At 48.7% G+C, this 19157-nt stretch overlaps 1 protein-coding gene across 2 annotated transcripts in view; it reads right to left on the bottom strand.

The window, feature by feature from the left end:
• Positions 1-1246: 1246 nt before the first annotated feature.
• GPA33 (glycoprotein A33) overlaps positions 1247-19157 on the bottom strand; it is a 29388-nt gene continuing 11477 nt past the window's right edge. The window contains exons 3-7 of one of the 2 annotated variants that reach the window (XM_019528693.1): positions 12363-12570; positions 11477-11635; positions 7365-7478; positions 4125-4221; positions 1247-1486 (exon numbers count right to left, since the gene is read on the bottom strand). In XM_019528693.1, coding sequence (XP_019384238.1) covers positions 1396-1486; positions 4125-4221; positions 7365-7478; positions 11477-11635; positions 12363-12570 — 669 coding nt within the window. In that variant the 3' untranslated portion in view covers positions 1247-1395. Of the gene's footprint in view, positions 1487-4124; positions 4249-7364; positions 7479-11476; positions 11636-12362; positions 12571-19157 lie in introns of both variants that reach the window. The other variant, XM_019528692.1, reaches the window with a different exon arrangement.

Below are 19157 nucleotides of genomic sequence, written 5' to 3'. Positions count from 1 at the left end.
AATATTCTTTATCATCTTTTGTGCTTCTCAGCTTCATGTCTCAGGCATGAATGCACAAAAATGCCCAAATAGTTTGTGCCTATGGTTACCTGCTTCCACTCCCTAAATCAGCTGATCCATTGTAGTTGCCCTATTCCACAGTAAGGCAGAAGGCAACAGCTGCCAAATTACCACAGGTTGGCTTCCACTTACCACAGAATAGAGTAGATGTTCTAAAGAGCTGCAGCAGATCCACTAGAAACACCAAAAAGTCCTCCCCACCCTTCCAACTGGGGAAGGGGAGAATCAGAAGATGGAACAAGACAGTGCATTAAAAGAATAGTTGCTTCAATAGAAAACACCTATTAGAGCTTTTTTAAGAGAGAAATTTAACTACGTTTACATAAATGTAATATTGTAGAATCCTTTTGGAAGATGTAGGACTCTCCTTTTTCCTTAAAATAAATAAATAAAAATTTTCATGTCCCAGGTCAAATTAGCCTGATCAGGTCCAAATCCGTTTGAATCATTCAAGAACCATATGTGGTCCTGCTACTGGCAAGTATCCTCCACCCCAGCCTAGGGCTTCAGATGTTTCCTGATCCTTTGGCAGGCATCCTACATGCAGGCCCAAGCCCAGAGACGCCGAAGGGAGAGGATAAAGTAACTTGGGATGTGACATGGAAACAAGCATTAAGGATAACTTTCCAGGGGCACCTTAAAATTCTGAGATCTGCTGATGTGGGCAATAGCAATGGGGTGGGAAAGGACTCATTCTGATGCCAGGCTGAGGCCAACTTCTGTTGACAAGGTCTGGATTGCACCTGGGAGATGCACAAAAAAGCTTTGCAAGTTCTGGAAAAGGAAAGTGAAAGGGTCAGTTGTGCTGTCTCAGCTGTCTCATTGATAGCAGTGCAGGGACAACCATCAGTCAGCTACATATTTTTATCATAAATTGTTGCTATGCAAAGGTTCCATTTAGTAAAATCTCTTCGGTAAACTGGTCTTCCTAACACCTTCCCCCTACCAATGCATACATTGTCATATCAGATAATGCCACTGTATGTGTAGCTCGCTGTCTAATACAGCATTACATTGGTGGCTGTATTTTTTAACCAAATAATCTAGTCTGGCCTTTCCGAGTGACTCATAATTCATGATCTTGAAATCTGGACGTTATGACAGGTAGGGGAGTGAAGCAGGGTTCTCAAGTACTTCACACACATCTTTTGTTGTTATACGTTGTTGTATAATGGCATCAACTCTGTGTTTGCAGATCAAAAGAGATGACCTCTGTCCCAGATAGTTGTAGAAAGTCACAGCTAACACCAGACCGGGCTGGTAAATGCACTGTTTAATTTGTGATCATCTCTATGCTTCAGCATGTGTAATCTCTATCTGTGGTGTGGTAGGTGATTAGACGCGGAGCTTTTCTCTCCTGTTGTCTTCCTCACCTTTATCTGCTTCCTGATTCATGGTTGCCTCTTCTGTTTGATCTTCTCTCTCACTAAAAAAGTCATTCAGGGGAAGAGATGTTAGTTGGTCTTAATTAACTTCTCATTTCAAGATATTTTGCCACTGAAGACGGGCAGTTTTAGTATCCATCTGGGAATGCCCTAAGTCAGGACCAGGCAATTACTTCGGGCAGAGGGCTCCTTACCCAGTTTTGGCAGGCTGTCGAGAGCTGTGTGGATAGTCCCGCCCTTTGATAGGTGCCCCACCCTCTGGTCACCATCTTGGGACCAATGTCCCAGGGCCAGCACCGGTGGGGCCCAAAGCAGGGCACAGGCTGGCAGGCGTCCGTGGAGCTGGGCTGGGCTGCACCAGCAGGGAGAGTGGGGAGCTGGCCCGGCTCCATAGAGCCCCTGCTGGCTGGGACCCCACACTCCTGCCACCCTGCTCTGGGCCCTACCAGCACTGGCCCCAGCACACCGGTGTGGACCCTATGCTCTTGGCTCCCACACCTGCTCACTCCCAGTGCCCCCCTGCCCCACGGTACAGGCGGGGGCAGTGCACACCCCTGACCCCCTGCTTGCCGGCAGGGAAGAAGCTGGTGCTGAGCACAGGGAAAAGTGGCCCCTCACCCGCCCTATGGCCGGCGCTTCCTGCTGTAGCTGCTTGCAACCCACGTGGGGCTGTCTGGAGCAGGCACAAGCAGCCCCATGCAGGCTGCAAGAAGCTACAGCATGGGACACTGGGCACAGGGTGGGGAGGGGCCACTCCCCCCCTGGTGCTCAGCACCAGCTTATAACCCACCCCCACTGTCAACATGGGCCCCACACTGGCTCCAGGCTCACCTGTCGGGACTGTGCACGGCAGCGGCGGCTGTGGCCCCCCAGCTTGCCACACTGGGCAGTGTTTGCTGCTGCTGGCTACCCAGAGCTCGCATGCTGGGCAGCCCACAGATGGCAGTGGCAAACACTGCCTGGCGTGGCAAGCGGGGGCGCTGCAGCTGCGGTCGCCTTGCACAGAGCCAGTGCGGGGTCCAGGCTGGTAGTGGGGGCAGGTTACAAGCTGGTGCTGAGCACAGGGAAGTAAAAGCAGCCCCTCGCTCACCCCGTGCCTGGTGCCCCCGCTGCAGCCACTCACAGCCCACCTGGGGCTGCCTATGCCTGCTCAGGACAGCCCCGTGGGGCTGTGAGTGGCTGCAGCGCAGGGCACCAGCCATGAGGCAAGGGAGGGGCTGCTTTCCTCCACAACGGGAAGAAGCAGAGAAGGAGCCCAGGTAAAAACTGAGTGTGGGGAGTAGTGGCCCCTACCCCACCCCGTGGCTGGCGCTCCCTGCTCTAGGCACTCGCAGCCTGCACAGGGCTGTCTTGAGCAGGCACAAGCAGACCCACTCCGGCTGCAAGCAGCTGCAGTGTGTGGCGCCGGCCGCAGGGCGGGTGAGGGACCGCTTTTCCCCGGGCCACTTTTCTCCAGGCTCCTTCCCTGCCCGGGGTCCTCCCCCGCACCCCTTGCCCTTTACCTGAGGTTCCCGCTCAGGGCAGCTATGTGGCCCCAGGACAGAAGCCCCTGCTGGGGCTTCCAGCTGGTGGGGCAGGGCCTGCTGTTGTGGGAGCCCACTGGGACTTCCCCTGGGTCCTACTGCCCCTGGTTCCTGAATGTTTTTACAGGAACCAAGGGCAGATAAATATTAATTTTCTCAATGTTTTAAGGGCCCCACAGGCCAGATAAAATAGCCTCACTGGCTGAATCTGGCCCACAAGCTGCATTTTGGTTACCCTTGCCCTAAGGGCTTCACCATGGCTATCGCACCTCCTGTCGCAGCTGGAGTAGCTGTGAGCACTCTACTTCCTGTAAGACCCTTTTGAAGAGCTGCAGAGTACATGCAGTCTGTCCATACCACTCTCTGCAGCGGGGGTGGGCAATTATTTTGGCCAGAGGGCCAAAATGACTTTTGGCATGCTGTTGAGGGTTGCAAGGGTAGCCCTGCCCCTTGACAAGTGTGCATTTCTGACAGAGGGTATGGGTCCGTTGTCCTGCTTTAAGTACCTGTGCAGTATTCAAAATAAAATGTGCTAAGTCTCAGTTCCCCCAGTTCTGTGTACATCTGTAAGGGTGAAGTTACAAGTCACACTTAGACCGTGATAAATCTGCAGCAGGCCAGTAATAATTATCTTTTGGAGGGGCCCTGTGGGCCAAATAGAATGGCCTGGCAGGATGTATTGTGCCCACCCCTGCTCTACAGTGACAGCAACCATTGGGAGCCCATTTCCGATATATGAGTCTATCATGTCCTACCTACCCTGGTAAATAGGCCCAGCAAGCAAAGCAACTGTAGAGGCTGGGAGAAAAGATTAAGTTACCTTGACTTCAGGAATTCATAGGGCTTCCTGCTTGACTGGCTGCTTGTACTCTCACCAAAAGCTGGAAAGGGAGCTGGTGAGAGCACAACTGAGTTGGTAATAGTGGGACTATCCCAAATGAGATCTGAAAAGGGCAAGCTATAGAGGCAAAAACTGCACAGTGCTTTTTAAGATTGTTTTGTGTTACTCTCACATCGAGTAAAACCTGTGTACCCTTCTCTCATTTTTCATATTCTTCCTCTTCCTGAGAATATTGTATGTCCGTGGTAGAGAGAAAAGATGACTCTGCTTGGAAGCTCTTGGGTATCCTACTCACTTTTGGTCAGAGGCACTTACGTCATCTCATAGTCCTTGTCCTTTGGGGTCCGGCAGCAACAGCAGTAGCCCAGAATGCTAATGACGATGATTGCAGCAACAACACCACCAATGATTCCTGCATAAAGGGCAAAGTTCATGGATGCTAAAAGAAAAAAAAGAAACAGAGTTGCAAAAGGTGGCTGAAATGAACCTACATGCTTTGAGGATGGTTTAGTCAGACAAGGTTCTTGTTGTGAATCTGATATCTTTTATTGGACCAACTTAAATAGTTGGAAAACAATTATTAAGCAAGCTTTTGGGTTCAAAAACCCTTCATCAGGCTATGGAAGTTTCAGCAGTTGGTGTGTGCTCCTCCTGGATGGAATGAAAAGTAAAGAAGCCAGAGGCTGGGCTGGTCTGCACACAAGACAGGTAGTCAGTGAAAGTATAGATTGGGAAGTCAAAGGGTGAGAGGCAGGTTGAGGAGGAGAGAGAAGGGTGATGAATAATGGAGAGACACCTAGGGAGTCAGATGTCAGGCAGATTATAATGTGGCCATAAATCCAATGTTTATATTTAGTCCATGATTTTCAGTATCCAGGAGGTTGATGAAGTGGAGTTCATAGGCTCATCTCTGGGAAGTGTTTTATAAGTTTCCTTTGAGGATCAGGACTGAGAGTTTGGAGAGAGAGTGGTTTTCTTGTGAGAAATGTGCCCCCACAGGTAGTTGGGTATTCCTGTCTGTGATAGATTTCTGGTGCACGTTCATTCTGGTGCGCAGTTGTTGAGGATGGTTTGAAATTGGGTTACAGACCTGCTAGCTACAAAATGTTTCAGTGAAACACCTTCACTGCAACTTGATTTGGCTCTACATGAAACAGATAGCTGGGACAAAAAAGGCCAAATTGCCCCTGCCTGAGGGAAAGAATGCTGGTATGAACATTGTCAGTAGCCCCAAAATGGAAGGAAGTTTTGTTGCAGTGTTCCCTTTCATTCGAGGTCTGGTAAATCATAGGTCCATGGGACAAGCCCAATGATTGAATTGTGTCTGTAACCTCAAGCAGCTGTAAGGCGAAATGGGGAAGGTTGCAGAACAGGTTGTTCCAGCACCTTGCCTAATTCACTTCCCCAAGGTAGGTCAGAGCTGCCAGCTCCCTGCCAGCTCCAGAGCCCAAGGGCCTGCTATGGTGGTATAAGGTATCAATTAGAGTGGCTGCAAAGCCCCAGGTCTCAGGTTTTAGCCCTGGGAAGGGGCAGGGCCAGAAGTATCCTGGAATCCAAGGCTACTGAGAGACTGAACAGAGGTAGAGAAGAGGAAGCTGGCAAGACAGTAGCCTGAAAGCTCAATGGTTTTTGAAATCTGACACCAGAAGCCCAGCCAGGTGGTGAGTTCTTACCTTAAGAGTCCTGTCCTGCGTTGAGCAGGGATAAGACACTTTCCAATTTAACTCTTTCAAAAAGGCATGGCAGGAAAGTGGGATGGGGAGGACTCTGAGTGGGCAGGGTGGCAGGACAGATTGGGATGGGCAGAGGGACCCTCTTTCCCCTGGGCCCTGCCACAGGGCCTCACACTGCAAGAAAGTCATGGACGGATTGGAGAGAGTCCAACAGAGAGCAACGAAAATTATTAGAGGCCTGGGAAACATGATTTATAAGAAAGGGCTGAAAAAGCTAGAGTTATTCGGTATAAAGAAGATAAAGACTGAGGGGTGGTTTGATAGCAGGCTTCAAATACCTGAAGGACAATTATAAAGAGAATAAAGATAGCCTTTTCTCTGTGGCTGTATGGGACGGGACTAGAAGCAACGGCTTCCAACTAGCAGAGGAAATTTAAGTTGGAGTTTAAGAAGAACTTCCTGATTATAGGAGTGGTGCTAAGCATTGGAACAGGCTACCTAGAGAAGTTGTGGAACCTCCATTCCTGGAAATTTTCAAGAGCAGGTTAGACAGACATGTGGCTGGGATGATTTAGTCTGGGATGATCCTACCTTAAGTAGTGGGCTCGACTGGATGACTTTATGTGGTCCTTTCCAGCCCTGCTTTCCTATAAACCTGTGACTTTTGTAATCCCCTGTAGAAGAGGGTAAGGCCTTCTTTGGATCTGGAGTGAATTTTAACAAACTACTTCCTGTTCTTGCAGTGAAAGGATATTGGCATGCCCCCATCCCCATGCTTCATCTGTGACCAGTTAGGATGTTTTGAATGTTTGGGGCATTATACCTATTAGTTGTGCATGAGGTAGCTCCCAAGGTTTTTAAGAATAGGCCAGACAAACACTTGTTTAGGATGGGTTTGATAGGGATGATTCTGCCTTGAGCAAGGGATTGGACTAGATCAGGGGTGTTCAATCTCTGGCCTGCAAGTGAGATCTGGCCTGCAGTTGAAATCCAGCTTGCAGAGCCATGCCATCCCTGCAGGGGTCCAAGGGTCCAAAAAGTGGGCAGCAGGGGATCAGTGGCAGCAATTGTTACCCCCTAGCTGCCAAATTTCCAGCCCCACAGGGAGCTCTGTGGCCACATAGCATGCTGGATTAGCACATGGACATGGTCCAGTAGCCAACTAGAGGCAGTGTGGGGCCCAATTCTGCAGCATGGAACCAAGAGGCGGCAATACAGGACCCCAGGCAGGTGGCATGAAGCCCCAGGGAAGTGGGGTGTGTGGCAATGAGTTGGGGCAGTGCAAAGCCCTAGGGAGGCAGGATGGAGCCAAGGGAGGGGATGCAGAATCCCAGGGAGGCAGTACAGAGCTTCAGGGAGGCAGTATAGGTGGTATAGAGCCAAGGGATGGGGCTTAGATCCCCAGGGAGGCAGCACAGAGCTAAGGGAGGTGGCACAGAACTGAGGGAAGCAGTGCAGGGGTTTTGCAGGATGTGCCCAATTCTGTGAAAAGGAGATGAGGGAGGCAATGCAGCACCTCATCCAGCAGCACAGGCCCCAACCCTGGTGCGTGGGGTCTGATCTGGTCCATGGATAGGACCTGCACCACTCATCCAGCCCGCTTCACCTTAACACAGAACTCCTCTAGATGATCTCCCGAGGTCCCTTATAGCCCTACTTTTCTACAGTTTGACAATTATTATAGACAGCTCTAAACATGAGGGCTTCAATCAAAACAGTGGAATTTTTGTGGAGCTCTGAGATAGGGTAGTTCCTTGAGGGGGTGGATTTTACATTTTTACTTGTCCCTGTAGTGGTCCCCCTTTAGTCCCCTGCTTGCCTTGTAGCCTGAACATGCTTTCCAATACCACCCTGAAAAGTTACCAGTAGGCAAGACTCTTACGAGGCATAATGTTGACAGTCATGTTGCAGAACTGGTGTCCAACACTGTTTGTGGAAGTACAGATATAAAAACCAGAGGTTTCTGTAGAGACGTTCTTTAAAGTTATCTGCTGTCCTGTTGGAAAACACAAACCCAGAAAGAAAAGTGGAGGGGATTAGATCATAGAAGGGAATAGAAGGAAGGAACCCTTCCTTTCTCAGCTGTAAGTTCAAATTGAGTTCGGGTGGGAGTAATGAAAAACTCTTACGAGCAATGACTTGTTTTTGTGGCTCACAGGTGTTTAGTTTGGCAGCTTCCAGACAGTTCCTAATGAAACTAGATAATTAGAAATGTGCCCCTTGGTCACCAGAAGTAGGTGGCATTCAGATTTTTCTTTTTAGCAATGAAAGTGTGGGCAGGGCTAAGACTGAACGTTTAACAGAGGCTGGTCTTTTCCACTTTTCTCTGCCTGTGGCCTCTTGTGCTATGGCACAAAATATGGCACTGTCAACAGTTTTGGCAGCTGACACAGTCAGGAAGAATGACCATCAAGCAAATTGATGCTTTTAGTATAATGGGATTTCTTCATCCAGCAGCTTTTTGGATTTCATGTTGGAATTATCTAGCACAAGGGGGATACTGGGGGAACTTTCCTGACTAGGTAGGTCAGGTAAAGTCCATTTTGGCTATGTAAATAATATAGGGGAGAAACCTATTTACCAGGGAGCGCAAGAAAGCCACACATTCCCCACCCGCCCCTTCCCCTCCCCCCTTCCACTACCATAGTGGAACTTGGTTACAAGAGTAAGTGTATTAACTTAAACCAATATAAACCTCACTTTAGTCAAGCTAGAGAGGTGATTAGCCATGTTAGTTTGAAGTCAGGCAGAAGGCAGGGCAGGGTGGCACCTTAGAGCAGAGGCAGGCAATTATTTTGGATGGAGGGCCACTTACTGAGTTTTGGCAAGCTGTCGAGAGCTGCATGGGTAGCCCTGCCCTTTGACAGGTGCGCCGCCTCCTGATCCCCATCTTGTGACTGGAAGTTCCGCTCCCTAACCCCTGATCTTAGCCACCAGAAGTCCCTCCCCTTGCCCCCAGATATACTCCTTTCAGCAAGGGGTTTTGCTATTTCCAAGCCAGAAAAATACCAAATTATCTTTGAAGAAGCAAACATCTAAAACATTCATTAATTTGATTTCAGAAAATATTTTTGTCCTGATTTACATGTGTTCGTGTAGTGCACATAGAGGTGATTACACAATAGTTTAAAATGAAGTCTTACTCTTGTATGTTATGGGGGATGGGTATAGGTTTGTGGGGAGCTGTGGGTATGTGGGGTGTGGGGGAGGAGGTGAATAGGCATAGGGTGAGGAAACGGTGTGTGTGGATAAGTGGGGTGTGGGAGAGTATGGAGTTTGTGAGGGAATGAATGTGTGTGGAGGGGTCTGCAAAGGGGGTATGTGGGTGCATGTGTATGGTAGGGTGTGCATGTGGGACTCACCCTACAAAGCGCATGTGTGCATGTGCACGCGCGCGCACACACACACACACACACACACAGAGTGTCCCTCCCTATACCACCCCTCCCCTCCGTACTGGTGCAGCCCCCATGCTCCGGCGATGCAGCTGGGAACTATGTGGCGCTAGAGCGGTGCGGGGGCAGGAAGGCAGAGAAATAGCTGGGAGCAGGGTGAGCCTGGGCTGCCTTCATCCTGCTGACAGCTCCCCCTGTTTCCTACTGCCCCTGGCTCCTGTCGTCTTTGACAGGCAGCCAGGAGCAAATAAATAGATAGAATGGCCTAGCAGGCTGGATCTGGCCCACAGGCCATATTTTGCCCACCCCTGCCTTCTGACGGTGTCCTTGTCCTGCTTTAAGTACTTGTGAAGTATTCAAAATAAAATGTGCTAAGTCCCATTCCTCCCCCCTCCACACCCAGTTCTGTGTACATCTGTAAGGGTGAAGTTACAAGTTACACTTAGACTGTACTAAATCTGCAGCATGTTAAGTGATGTTAAAGTTAGAACTTGCTGTGAGCAGTCTCGTATTAAGGTTAATACCGTTTCTTGCCTGCATAGTTCTGACTTGTCACTAGAAGGCTGGAGAACAGGGGTATACCTAGAAATCAGGATATCTAGGCTCTAGGTAGGAGGAGGAACAAAGAGTGGTGCATCCTGGGATGCTGGAGGACTGCAAATTGCTTGTTTCATCTCCATGGAGCAGGTGGCAGTTACCCTAACACAAGCTAGGTAGCACAGGCCAGAGTTAACCCTCTTCTGAAGTGGTGTAACTTGGAGGGGGCACGTAGCACAAGTTAACAAGCTTTCACATACAGACACTTGTGTTTTAGGTGCCTTTAGTAACATAACTTCATCCTGTGCTAATTGCAGCTTATTTAATTTATCACCTGACAAAGTGGGCTGCACCAACAGAAGCTCATGCCTCTCTGAACCAGCCTCTAAGGTGCCATCTGCCCTACCTTCTGCCTTTACCCAAGCTGTTTCCACCCTAGATGGCAGAGCCACCTTGAAATGATTCACAGATAAGTCTATCTCCCCATTGTTTAAAGGAGCTGTGGAGAGTCTGAATGTCTTAACTGACACCTCCACATCTCTCTCACATGGAGTCCTGTCTCCATAATGAGATGTTACCCCTGCATTTGACAGATATTGCCACCTTTATTTTTAGCCCTCTGCCCTGATTTCAGCTATTTGGCCAGCGTTGCCCATATCTCTGCTGCCAACTAGTGGCCAGATGGCATAAAAGGCTGCAAGACCAAATTAATGTCAGACCTTCACAGTTTTGATGCATTGCACCCTTTCCTCAGTAGGCCTGGACTGCTGCTTCCTTTGACAGGATGATGTTTCCAGCTTTGAAAGTCACAATGTGGTGCTGGGTTGCAACTCTCAAAATAAACTGAGAGTGGCTATCCTATAAGCCGAGCTGAAAAGGCCTACTCCAGACCAGAAAGATGAGAAGTGTCCCACCAGCACCAGAATCGGTAGGATGGATCCCAAGGGAAGTCCAAATGCACACCACAGTGATACTGTGTGCCTCTTGCTGCCAGACCCAGTAGAGGGACCCCTTCTGCACCTCTAATAAACAACAATTCCCCTGCCCTGAAAAATCAATATCAAGCAAAGGTAGACTGGACCAAATGCCTACTCCTGGGGAGGAAGAGTGCAAGGCAGAAGCCCTGAGTGGTTTGTTCTCTTTAGAAAATAAATCATGTTCATGATTTCTGATGCAGCAGCACCACCTAGTGACCAGTCAAGTGAACTGGATGTATACATTCTATGTGGATTTCCTCCTTGGCAGCAGTTTAAACAGACATTGTGCAGTGAGGATTAATGCCCTGCCCAGTCTGGATCAAATTTTATCTCATCTGCACACCCAGTGCCATAAGAATAGATCTGAAAATGCACATGCTTAGTATTTCTGGAGGTGAACAAAAAAGAAACCAATGGGAGCATCTGGTAATAAATCTAAAGGGCCTCTTTTATGTCACTACCTCCTATTCATTGTTTGCACTTCAGAGGCTGCTATATTATCATTTCCTTTTGAGAAAATCATCCCTGCTTCTAATTCTTAAGAAAGCAGTTCTTCTTTCCCAGGCACTACTTATATATTTATTTTTAACATTTGCATTTTAATGCTAGGTGCAATGGCCCTAGACAGGAAAGGCTTCTGAATATTCACTATTTGCCTCATGCCACCCTCCATCAGCCTGAATATGGAGTATTACCTATAGAGGAAAAAGTAATTTCTGGCCAGTTCACTCTTTGACCTCACAGATGGTAGTTTCATTAAGGAAACAGTCAGTTGTGTTGGGTTATGATACAGAAAATAAGTGACCAAAACCCACTTGTTATTTCACACAGCCCCAGGTCATCAAGATCTATGACTTCTGGCTAGTTCTGACATGGGCTACACTGAGTTAGATGGGAGAGACTTATTCTGCCATTGCTACTGTAGCTGGCCAGTGCACCACAGGAAAGCAACTTCTAAAAGTCCTCATTTTTAAAAGGACCATCTACAGAGCCCTAGGTGAACTAGCAGTCCCAAGAGTTTCAAATCCCCATGTTCATTCAGTGCGCCATGGCCTGACAGAAAAGGCTTTTTGTGCCTCCTATACCTTCTGTTGCCTGCAGTGGCCGGGGCTGATTCTGCGTGTTGAAACTCTTCCAGGTATACACAGGTTTTGGAGAACCTTCACGAGAGTTGCAGGTCAGGTTGACTGTGTGTCCGTACTCTGGTGTCCCGTGGATTGCACAGTCTGGTATGGAGGGTGCCACTAGAAAAAAAATGGTACAGGGACCTGAGCAAATGCAATGCTATATACCAATACACATGTGAGCTGCTGAGTCCTTTTCCTTTCTGACCTGTCTCTTGCACCTGCGTGGTTTTTCCTGAACAAGTACTGGCCCTACTTGTACAATCCTCTGAAAGATGGACTTGCTTCTTTTTCTCTTTTTTTTTCTCTCTTCTGTTTCTTTGTGTTCTTTGTTACTTTTTGCCTTTCCCTCCAAGAACATGCTCCCCAGTTCAGGAATGTATGCTCACGTGAGGTGGATATATTTGGTAGCCATATTGGTCTGAGACAAGAAAGAAATGTAGAAGTCTAGAACTCTTGGTTCAGAGATGATACCTTTTACTAGACTGGCTAAGAAATTGCAATTTTTTTTGCAATTTCTTAGTTGGTCTTAAAAAAGGTATCATCTCAGAACCAAGAGCTCTAGAGTTTTGCCTTTCTAACATGTGGGGTGGTATACACTCCCTCTCCAGTCAACACACGTTAACTCTCCCCTTGGTTCACTGCTACTTAGTTCTTAAAAAAAAAAGTACATGGATAGCATTCTCATTCCTTTTTTACCCTGTGGTATTGAATCAGTACCAGCTCAAAGGATGGTCCACCAAGTCACCAACTGAGTCACCAACATCAAGTCACTTGCTGCTTAGTACTGTCAGTTGTTACACTGGGTCATTGGGTCAGTGCTAGTTTAGGGAGTACAACACCTTACCAAGGACCAATAGAGCCACACGGGCGGGTTCGACGGTCTCCTTACGCAGGTGAGCACCACACGTGTAAGTTCCATTGTCTTCCATAGTCACCCCTGTGAGGGTGATGCTGAGGTCACCTTTGTCTGGGTTCCCAGAGAAATGTATACGGTCATTGTAGCTTGCACCATATCGTATAAAGCCATCAAAATACCTAATGATAGCTTCATGCTGTAAGAAAGAATGAAGAAGAAATCAAACATCAGTCAGAGTAAGGACCCTGGACTTCAGAAAACCAGACTTTGACTCATTCAGGGAACTCATGGGCACGATCCCCTGGGAAGCCAGATTGAGGGGAAGAGGAATCCAGGTGAGCTGGCTGTACTTTAAGGAAGCCTTACTGAGAGTGCAGGGAGAAACCATTCCAATGCACAGGAAAGCTACCAAGTATGGTAGAAAAACAAATTGGCTTAGCAGGAAACTCTTCAGTAAACTTACTCACAAAAAGGCAGCTTATAAGAAGTGGAAACTTGAAGAAATAACTGGGGAAGAATATAAGAGCATTGCTCGGGCATGCAGGGATGAAGTCAGGAAGGCCAAAGCACAATTGGAGTTGCAGCTAGCAAGGGATATGAAAGGTAATGAGAAGGGTTTCTACAAATATGGCAGTAGAAAGAGGAGGATCAGGGAAAGTGTAAGTCCCTTACTGAACGGGAGAGGCAACCTAGTGACAGAGGATGCAGAAAAGGTTGAAATGTTCACTGCCTTTTTTGCCTCCGTCTCACAGGCAAGGTCAGCTCTCAAACTACTGCACCAGGCAGCACAGTTTGGGGAGGAGATGAACAACCTTCAGTGATGAAAGAACAGGTTAGGGACTACTCAGAAAAGCTGAATGTGTACAAGTCCATGGGGGACACATGAGGGATGCACCTAAGGGTGCTGAGGGAGTTGGCTGATAGGATTGCAGAGCCACTGGCCATCATCTTTGAAAATTCATGGCAATCAGGAGAGGTCCCAGATGATTGGAAAAGGGAAACATAGTGCCCATATTTAAGAGAGGGAAAAAGAAAGATCCAGGGAACTATAGACCAGTAAGCACTGCCTTGATCCCTGGAAAAATCATGGAGCAGATCCTCAAGGAATCCATTTCTAAGCACTTGGAGAAGAGGGTGATTAGGAACAGTCAGCATGGATTCACCAAGGGCAAGTCATGCCTGACCATCCTGATTGCCTTCTATGATGAGGTGACTGGCTCTGTGGATGCAGGGAGACTGGCTCTGTGGATGCAGGGAGACACCAGTGAATGTATCTTGACTTTAGCAAGGCTTTTGATACAGTCTCCCACAACATTCTTGCAGGCCAGCTAAGGAAGTATGGGCTGGATGAATGGACTGTAAAGTGGATAGAAAACTGGCTGGAGCATTGGGAGAAAGTAGTAATCAATGGCTCAATGTCTAGTTTGCAGCCAGTATCAAGTGGAGTCACCCAGGGGTGGGTCCTGGGGCCAGTTTTGTTCAATGTCTTTATCAGTCACCTGGAAGATGACATAGAGGACATCCTCAGCAAGTTTGCAGATTATACCAAACAGGAAGGAGTAGTAGATATACTGGAGGGTAGGGCTAGGATTCAGAGTGACCTAGACAAATTGGAGATTGGGCCAAAAGAAATCTCATGAGGTTCAACAAGGATAAGTGCAAAGTCCTCTACTTAGGATGGAACAGTCCCATGCACCAGTATGGGCTGGGGGCTGACTAGCTGGGCAGCAGCTCTGCAGAAAAGGGCTTGGAGGTCACAGTGGACAATAAGCTGAATATGAGCCAGCAGTGTGCCCTTGTTGCAAAGAAAGCTAACAGCATACTGGGCTGCATTGGTAGGTGTGTTGCCAATAGGTCCAGGGAAGTGATTATTCCCCTCTATTCAGCACTGGCAAGGCCACATCTGGAGTACTGTCTCTAGTTTTGGGACCCCCACTACAAAAAGGATGTGGACAAATTGGAAAGAGTCCAGCAGTGAGCAACAAAAAGGGTGAGGGGGCTGTGAGACATGACTTATGAGGAAAGGCTGGGGGAACTGGCCTTATTTAGTCTAGAGAAAAGGAGACTGAGAGGTGACTTAATTAGCAGTCTTCAGCTACCTGAAGTGTGGTTTGAAAGAGGATAGAGCTAAGGTTGGACTAGATAACCTCCTTAGGTACCTTCCAGCCCTAGTTTTCTATGATTCTTACCAGTACATACAGAGGAAACTGGAACAGAAGAGGGAAGCCAGTCTGTGAGGGAAAGGAGTCCTGGAGAGTTTGTGGTATTTTAAAAAAACCTTACTGAGGCCATAGGAACAATCCATCCTGATGTGCAGACAGACTAGCAAATATGGCAAAAGACCAGCATGGCTTAGCAGGAAACTCTTCAATGAGCTAAAACACAAAAAGGAAGCTTACAAGAAGCGGAAACTTGGACAACTGATTAGAAGGAAGTATAAGAGTATTGCTGAGGCTTGCAGGGAGGAAATCAGGAAGGCGCAAACACAATTGTAGTTGAAGGAATATGAAGGGTAACAAGAAGGGGTTTTACAAATATGGCAGCAACAAGAGGAAGATTGGGGAAAGTGTGGGTCCCTTACTGAGTGGGGGAGGCAAAACCTAGTGACAGAGAATGCAGAAAATGCTGACATACTCGATGCCCTTTTCACCTCAGACTTCATTGGCAAGGTCAGCTCCCAGACTACTGCACCTGGCAGCACAGTTTGGGAAGGAGGTGAGCAGCCAATAATGGCAAAAGAAAAGGTTAGGGACTATTTAGAAAAGCTGAATGGGTACAAGTCCATGGAGCAGGATGTGATGCACCCAAGGGTACTGAAGAAGTTGGCTGATGTGATTGCAGACCTGCCATCCATTATCTTTGCAAACTTGTAGCAAAGAGGAGAGGTCCCAGATGATTGAAAAAACAGCAAATACAGTGTCCATCTTTAAGAAAGAAAGGGAAGAAGGAGGATCCAGCAAACCACAGACCAGTCAGCCTCATCTCAATCCCTGGAAAAATCATGGAGTAGGTCCTCAAGGAATTCATTTCTAAGCACTTGGAGGGGAAGAAGATGATCAGGAACAGTCAGCAAGGATTCACTAAGGGCAAGTCATGCCTGACCATACTGATTGCCTGATTGCCTTCTATGATGAGATGACTGCCTCTGCAGATGAGGGGCGAGCAGTGGATATGATGTACCTTGATTTTAGCAAAGCTTTTGATATAGTCTCCCACAGCATTCTCATGAGCAAGCTAAGGAAGTTTGGGTTGGACTGTAAGGTGGATAGAATAGTGACTGGGTCATCAGACTCAGAGGATAGTAATCATTGGTTCAGTGTCTAGTTGGCAGCTGGTATCAAGTGGAGTGCCCAGGAGTTGGTCTTGGGGCCAGTTTTGTTCAGTATTTTCATCAACTATCTGGAAGGATGGGACAGAGTGCACCCTCAGCAAGTTTGTGGCTAAAGCGGAGCTAGGTGGAGTGGTAGATATGCTGGAGGGTAGAACTAGGATGCAGAGAGACTCAGAAATTGGAGGATTAGACCAAAAGGAATCTCATGAAGTTCAATAAGGACAAGTGCAAAGTCCTGAATTTAGGACTGAACAATCCCATGCACCAGGACAGGCTGGGGACTGACTGGCTAAGCAGCAGCTCTGCAGAAAAGGACTTGGGGGTTACAGTGGACAATAAGCTGAATATGAGCTAATAGTGTGCCCTTGTTAGGAAGAAAGCAAATATCATACTGAGCTGGCAACGCTCCTGCTAATGCAGCAGATTGAGAGAAGTGATTATTCCCCTCTACTCTGCACTGGTAAGGTCACATCTGGAGTCCTGTCTCCAGTTTTGGGACCCCTGCTACAGAAAGAATGCAGACAAATTAGAGATCAGCAGATGGCAATGAAAATGGTTAGGAGGCTGGGGAACAGGATTTATGAGAGGCTGAGGGAACTGGGATTATGTAGTCTGGAGAAGAGCAGACTGGGGGGGGATTGAATAACAGCCTTTCAGTCCCTGAAGGGTGGCTCCAAAGACGATGGAACTCAACTATTCTCATTGGTGACAGATGACAGAACAAGGAGCAATGGGCTGAAATTGGTGTAAGGGAAGTTTAGGTTGGATATTAGGAAAAAATCTCACAAGGAAGGTAGTAAAGCACTGGAACAGGTTACCCAGAGAGGTTGTTGAATCTCTATCCTTTGTGGTTTTTAAGACCCAGCTTGACAAAGCCTTGGCTGAGATGATCTAGTTGGGGCTGGTCCTGCTTTGGTTACTCTATGACTGCCTGGGGTCCCTTCCAACCCAAATTTTCTATGATTCTATGAATTCTGGGAGACCTCTGGAGGCTCCAGTTACTGGGAGGAGATACCCAGAACCTGCTTCGCCTCTAGTGTGTTCCCAAGAGCACTCTAAAGACCTCTTCAAATTCAAATCCTCCTTGAGAAGGACACCCCAGAAACCTCAACACTGCAAAATCCAAGGAAACCCTCTTTGCTCTTTGTAACTTATTTAAAACTTTTTAATTTTTTTAAAATTTAAAGTAGAGCTGTCAATTAATCCTGATTAATGTTTGCAATTAATGTGTTAATCATTTGTGTTAATCTTTTTTTAACATGTTAATTGCGCACATGGTTTTGAGGCCTGCACCTGAGCTCCTCTCCACTACTGTCACCACCACCTTTGGCTCACCACGTGGGGCAGCAGTAGCAGCATATAGGACTGCAGGGCAGCCCAAGCACGAACTCTGGGTGGCTGCAGCAGGGGGGTGGGGCGTACACAGACAAAAACAAGCAGCCACAGCCTGCAGGCAACTAGTAAGGCAGTGAAACACTGCCCGTCAGGCAATTCTGGGGCTGGAGCTCGGGCAGGGGCTGGGGTGAATGGGGCCCTGGGGCTGGAGTGTGTTGTGGAATAGAGCCTCAGGCAGCTTGTCCAGGGGCATAGGTGGATCCCCCACTCCGTGCACCCCAAGAGAGGCATGTAGGGCACATGCCTCCTGGATTTGTGTGCAGGGTGGAGGTGGGCTGGTGCTACAGACTGGGACTTTGCGCCCTGCTGCCTTTGCGCAAGGGGTGCTGCGCCGTGTCCCTTCCCCACCAGGTAGCAGGAGGTACAGCATGAAATCACATGGCTCCTGGGGCAATGGCAGAGCGGTGCAGAGCCCAGTGCACTGCATCAACCCACCTCCATCCCACACAAATCCAGGGGACATGTGCCCCTCATGCCTCCCCCAGGGGTAGACACAGCAGTGGGAGCCGCTCCCCCCTGCAACCCCTGAACAAACCACCTGCAGTTACATCCTACAATCTGCCACAGTCCCAGGGCCCATGCCTCTGCCTGACCCTTGCCCCTGCTCCACTCCCTCCCACACCATGAGGGCCTCGATCTGCGCCTCTCTTTCCCTCCCACACACTTACCTGCTGGGGGGGTGTGTGTGTGTGTGTGTTCCTGCCCCAAACTTCCAAGCCACAGCCCCTCCAGCCCTGCTGCTGCTCCTCCCTGTGAAGGAGGGAAGGAGACGACAGGCTCCGAAGCTCCCCACCCCGAAGCAATCACATTCAAGCCCCACTCTCAGACCAAGAGCATGGGACGAACTCGTGCCTCTGCCAGATGCAGGGAGGAAGGTGGGCCCCGGACAGAGAGGGCCAACATAAAAGAGGCGCTGGTGGCAAGCAGAGGGGAACCAGAAGAAGGCGGAGAAGGAGATGATGCCGGCGGGAGCACATGCGGGCAGATGCGAGCCGTCCTGAGACGCGGCAGGACCTTCTGGGGTAAGGGAAAACCCCAGCGGGGCATGGGAGCCAAGTCAAGTGGCCCAGCGAGGCCGCAGACTGTTTGATGTGGCCGGGAGCGGCTAGACCCGGCAGGAGCCGGGAACTGTATATACGGTAATACAGGGGCACTCACAGACAGTGAAACTGCCTCGCCCATAATCAGGAGGACCAAGTGGCCTCCAGAAGCCCTGGGGAGGACTGAAGTGCTCAAAGAGAGCCAGAGAAAGGGTGCCAACACCCCAGCATACAGGGTAATATTGCGGAAGGTGGCTGAGAGAGCAAGCCACCCCTCGCTCTAGGGAATCCCTGGCTGTGAACTTTGTGTTGAACTTTGCATTTCTTTTACGGATGTATTGAGCGTTATTCTGACGAGTGACCGGCCCAGATTGGCGGTCAGCATCCCAGTGGTACGGGCAAGGTTGTAGAGGAGGCGGAGCCCTCATCGACGGGACCCCATGAACAGGAGGAGTCTCACTTCTGGACTGGCACGTGCTGGACATTCTAAAACTGAACCGGATTACAATCAAAGTTATGGCAGGCGAGTCAGGCGCATGCAACCACAGGTGAGAGACCCTTAGCCAGCAGGAGGTGGTCCCGACGCAGGGAGGGGTGGCTACCTTGGAACCACCCTCCCACACTCCTTCCTGACCCACAGTACCCCACATCCTGCCAGGGTATGCAAGAACCCCTCTCTCTGGGCTCCAAACCCCACACACACCCACAGCCCCCCACACCTTCAAATTCCCCCTCACACACACCCCACACCTACCCCTCAACTATACAAAGTACCTGTATAATTTTGCATAACTGAGTTTTTCTGTGCATAGTTTTTCATTTTTAACTGTGCAATTAAAATAGCAATTAATTGTGACTATTATTTTTTTAAATCATCCAACTAATTGTAATCAATTTTTTTAATCTTTTGACACAGCATGTAAAGTTTTACACCCACATAACAAGTGGGTGTCCTGGGTCCGGTCAAATTGTTGGTCTGCCCACTTGCCATATAGCTAATCACCCGCCTACCTCTCC

The sequence above is a fragment of the Crocodylus porosus genome, unplaced genomic scaffold (genome assembly GCF_001723895.1).
Source record: "Crocodylus porosus isolate Cpor-Errol unplaced genomic scaffold, CroPor_comp1, whole genome shotgun sequence".
In the NCBI taxonomy this organism is placed as follows: Eukaryota; Metazoa; Chordata; order Crocodylia; family Crocodylidae; genus Crocodylus; species Crocodylus porosus.
This window is presented reverse-complemented; position numbering and strand designations above follow the sequence as displayed.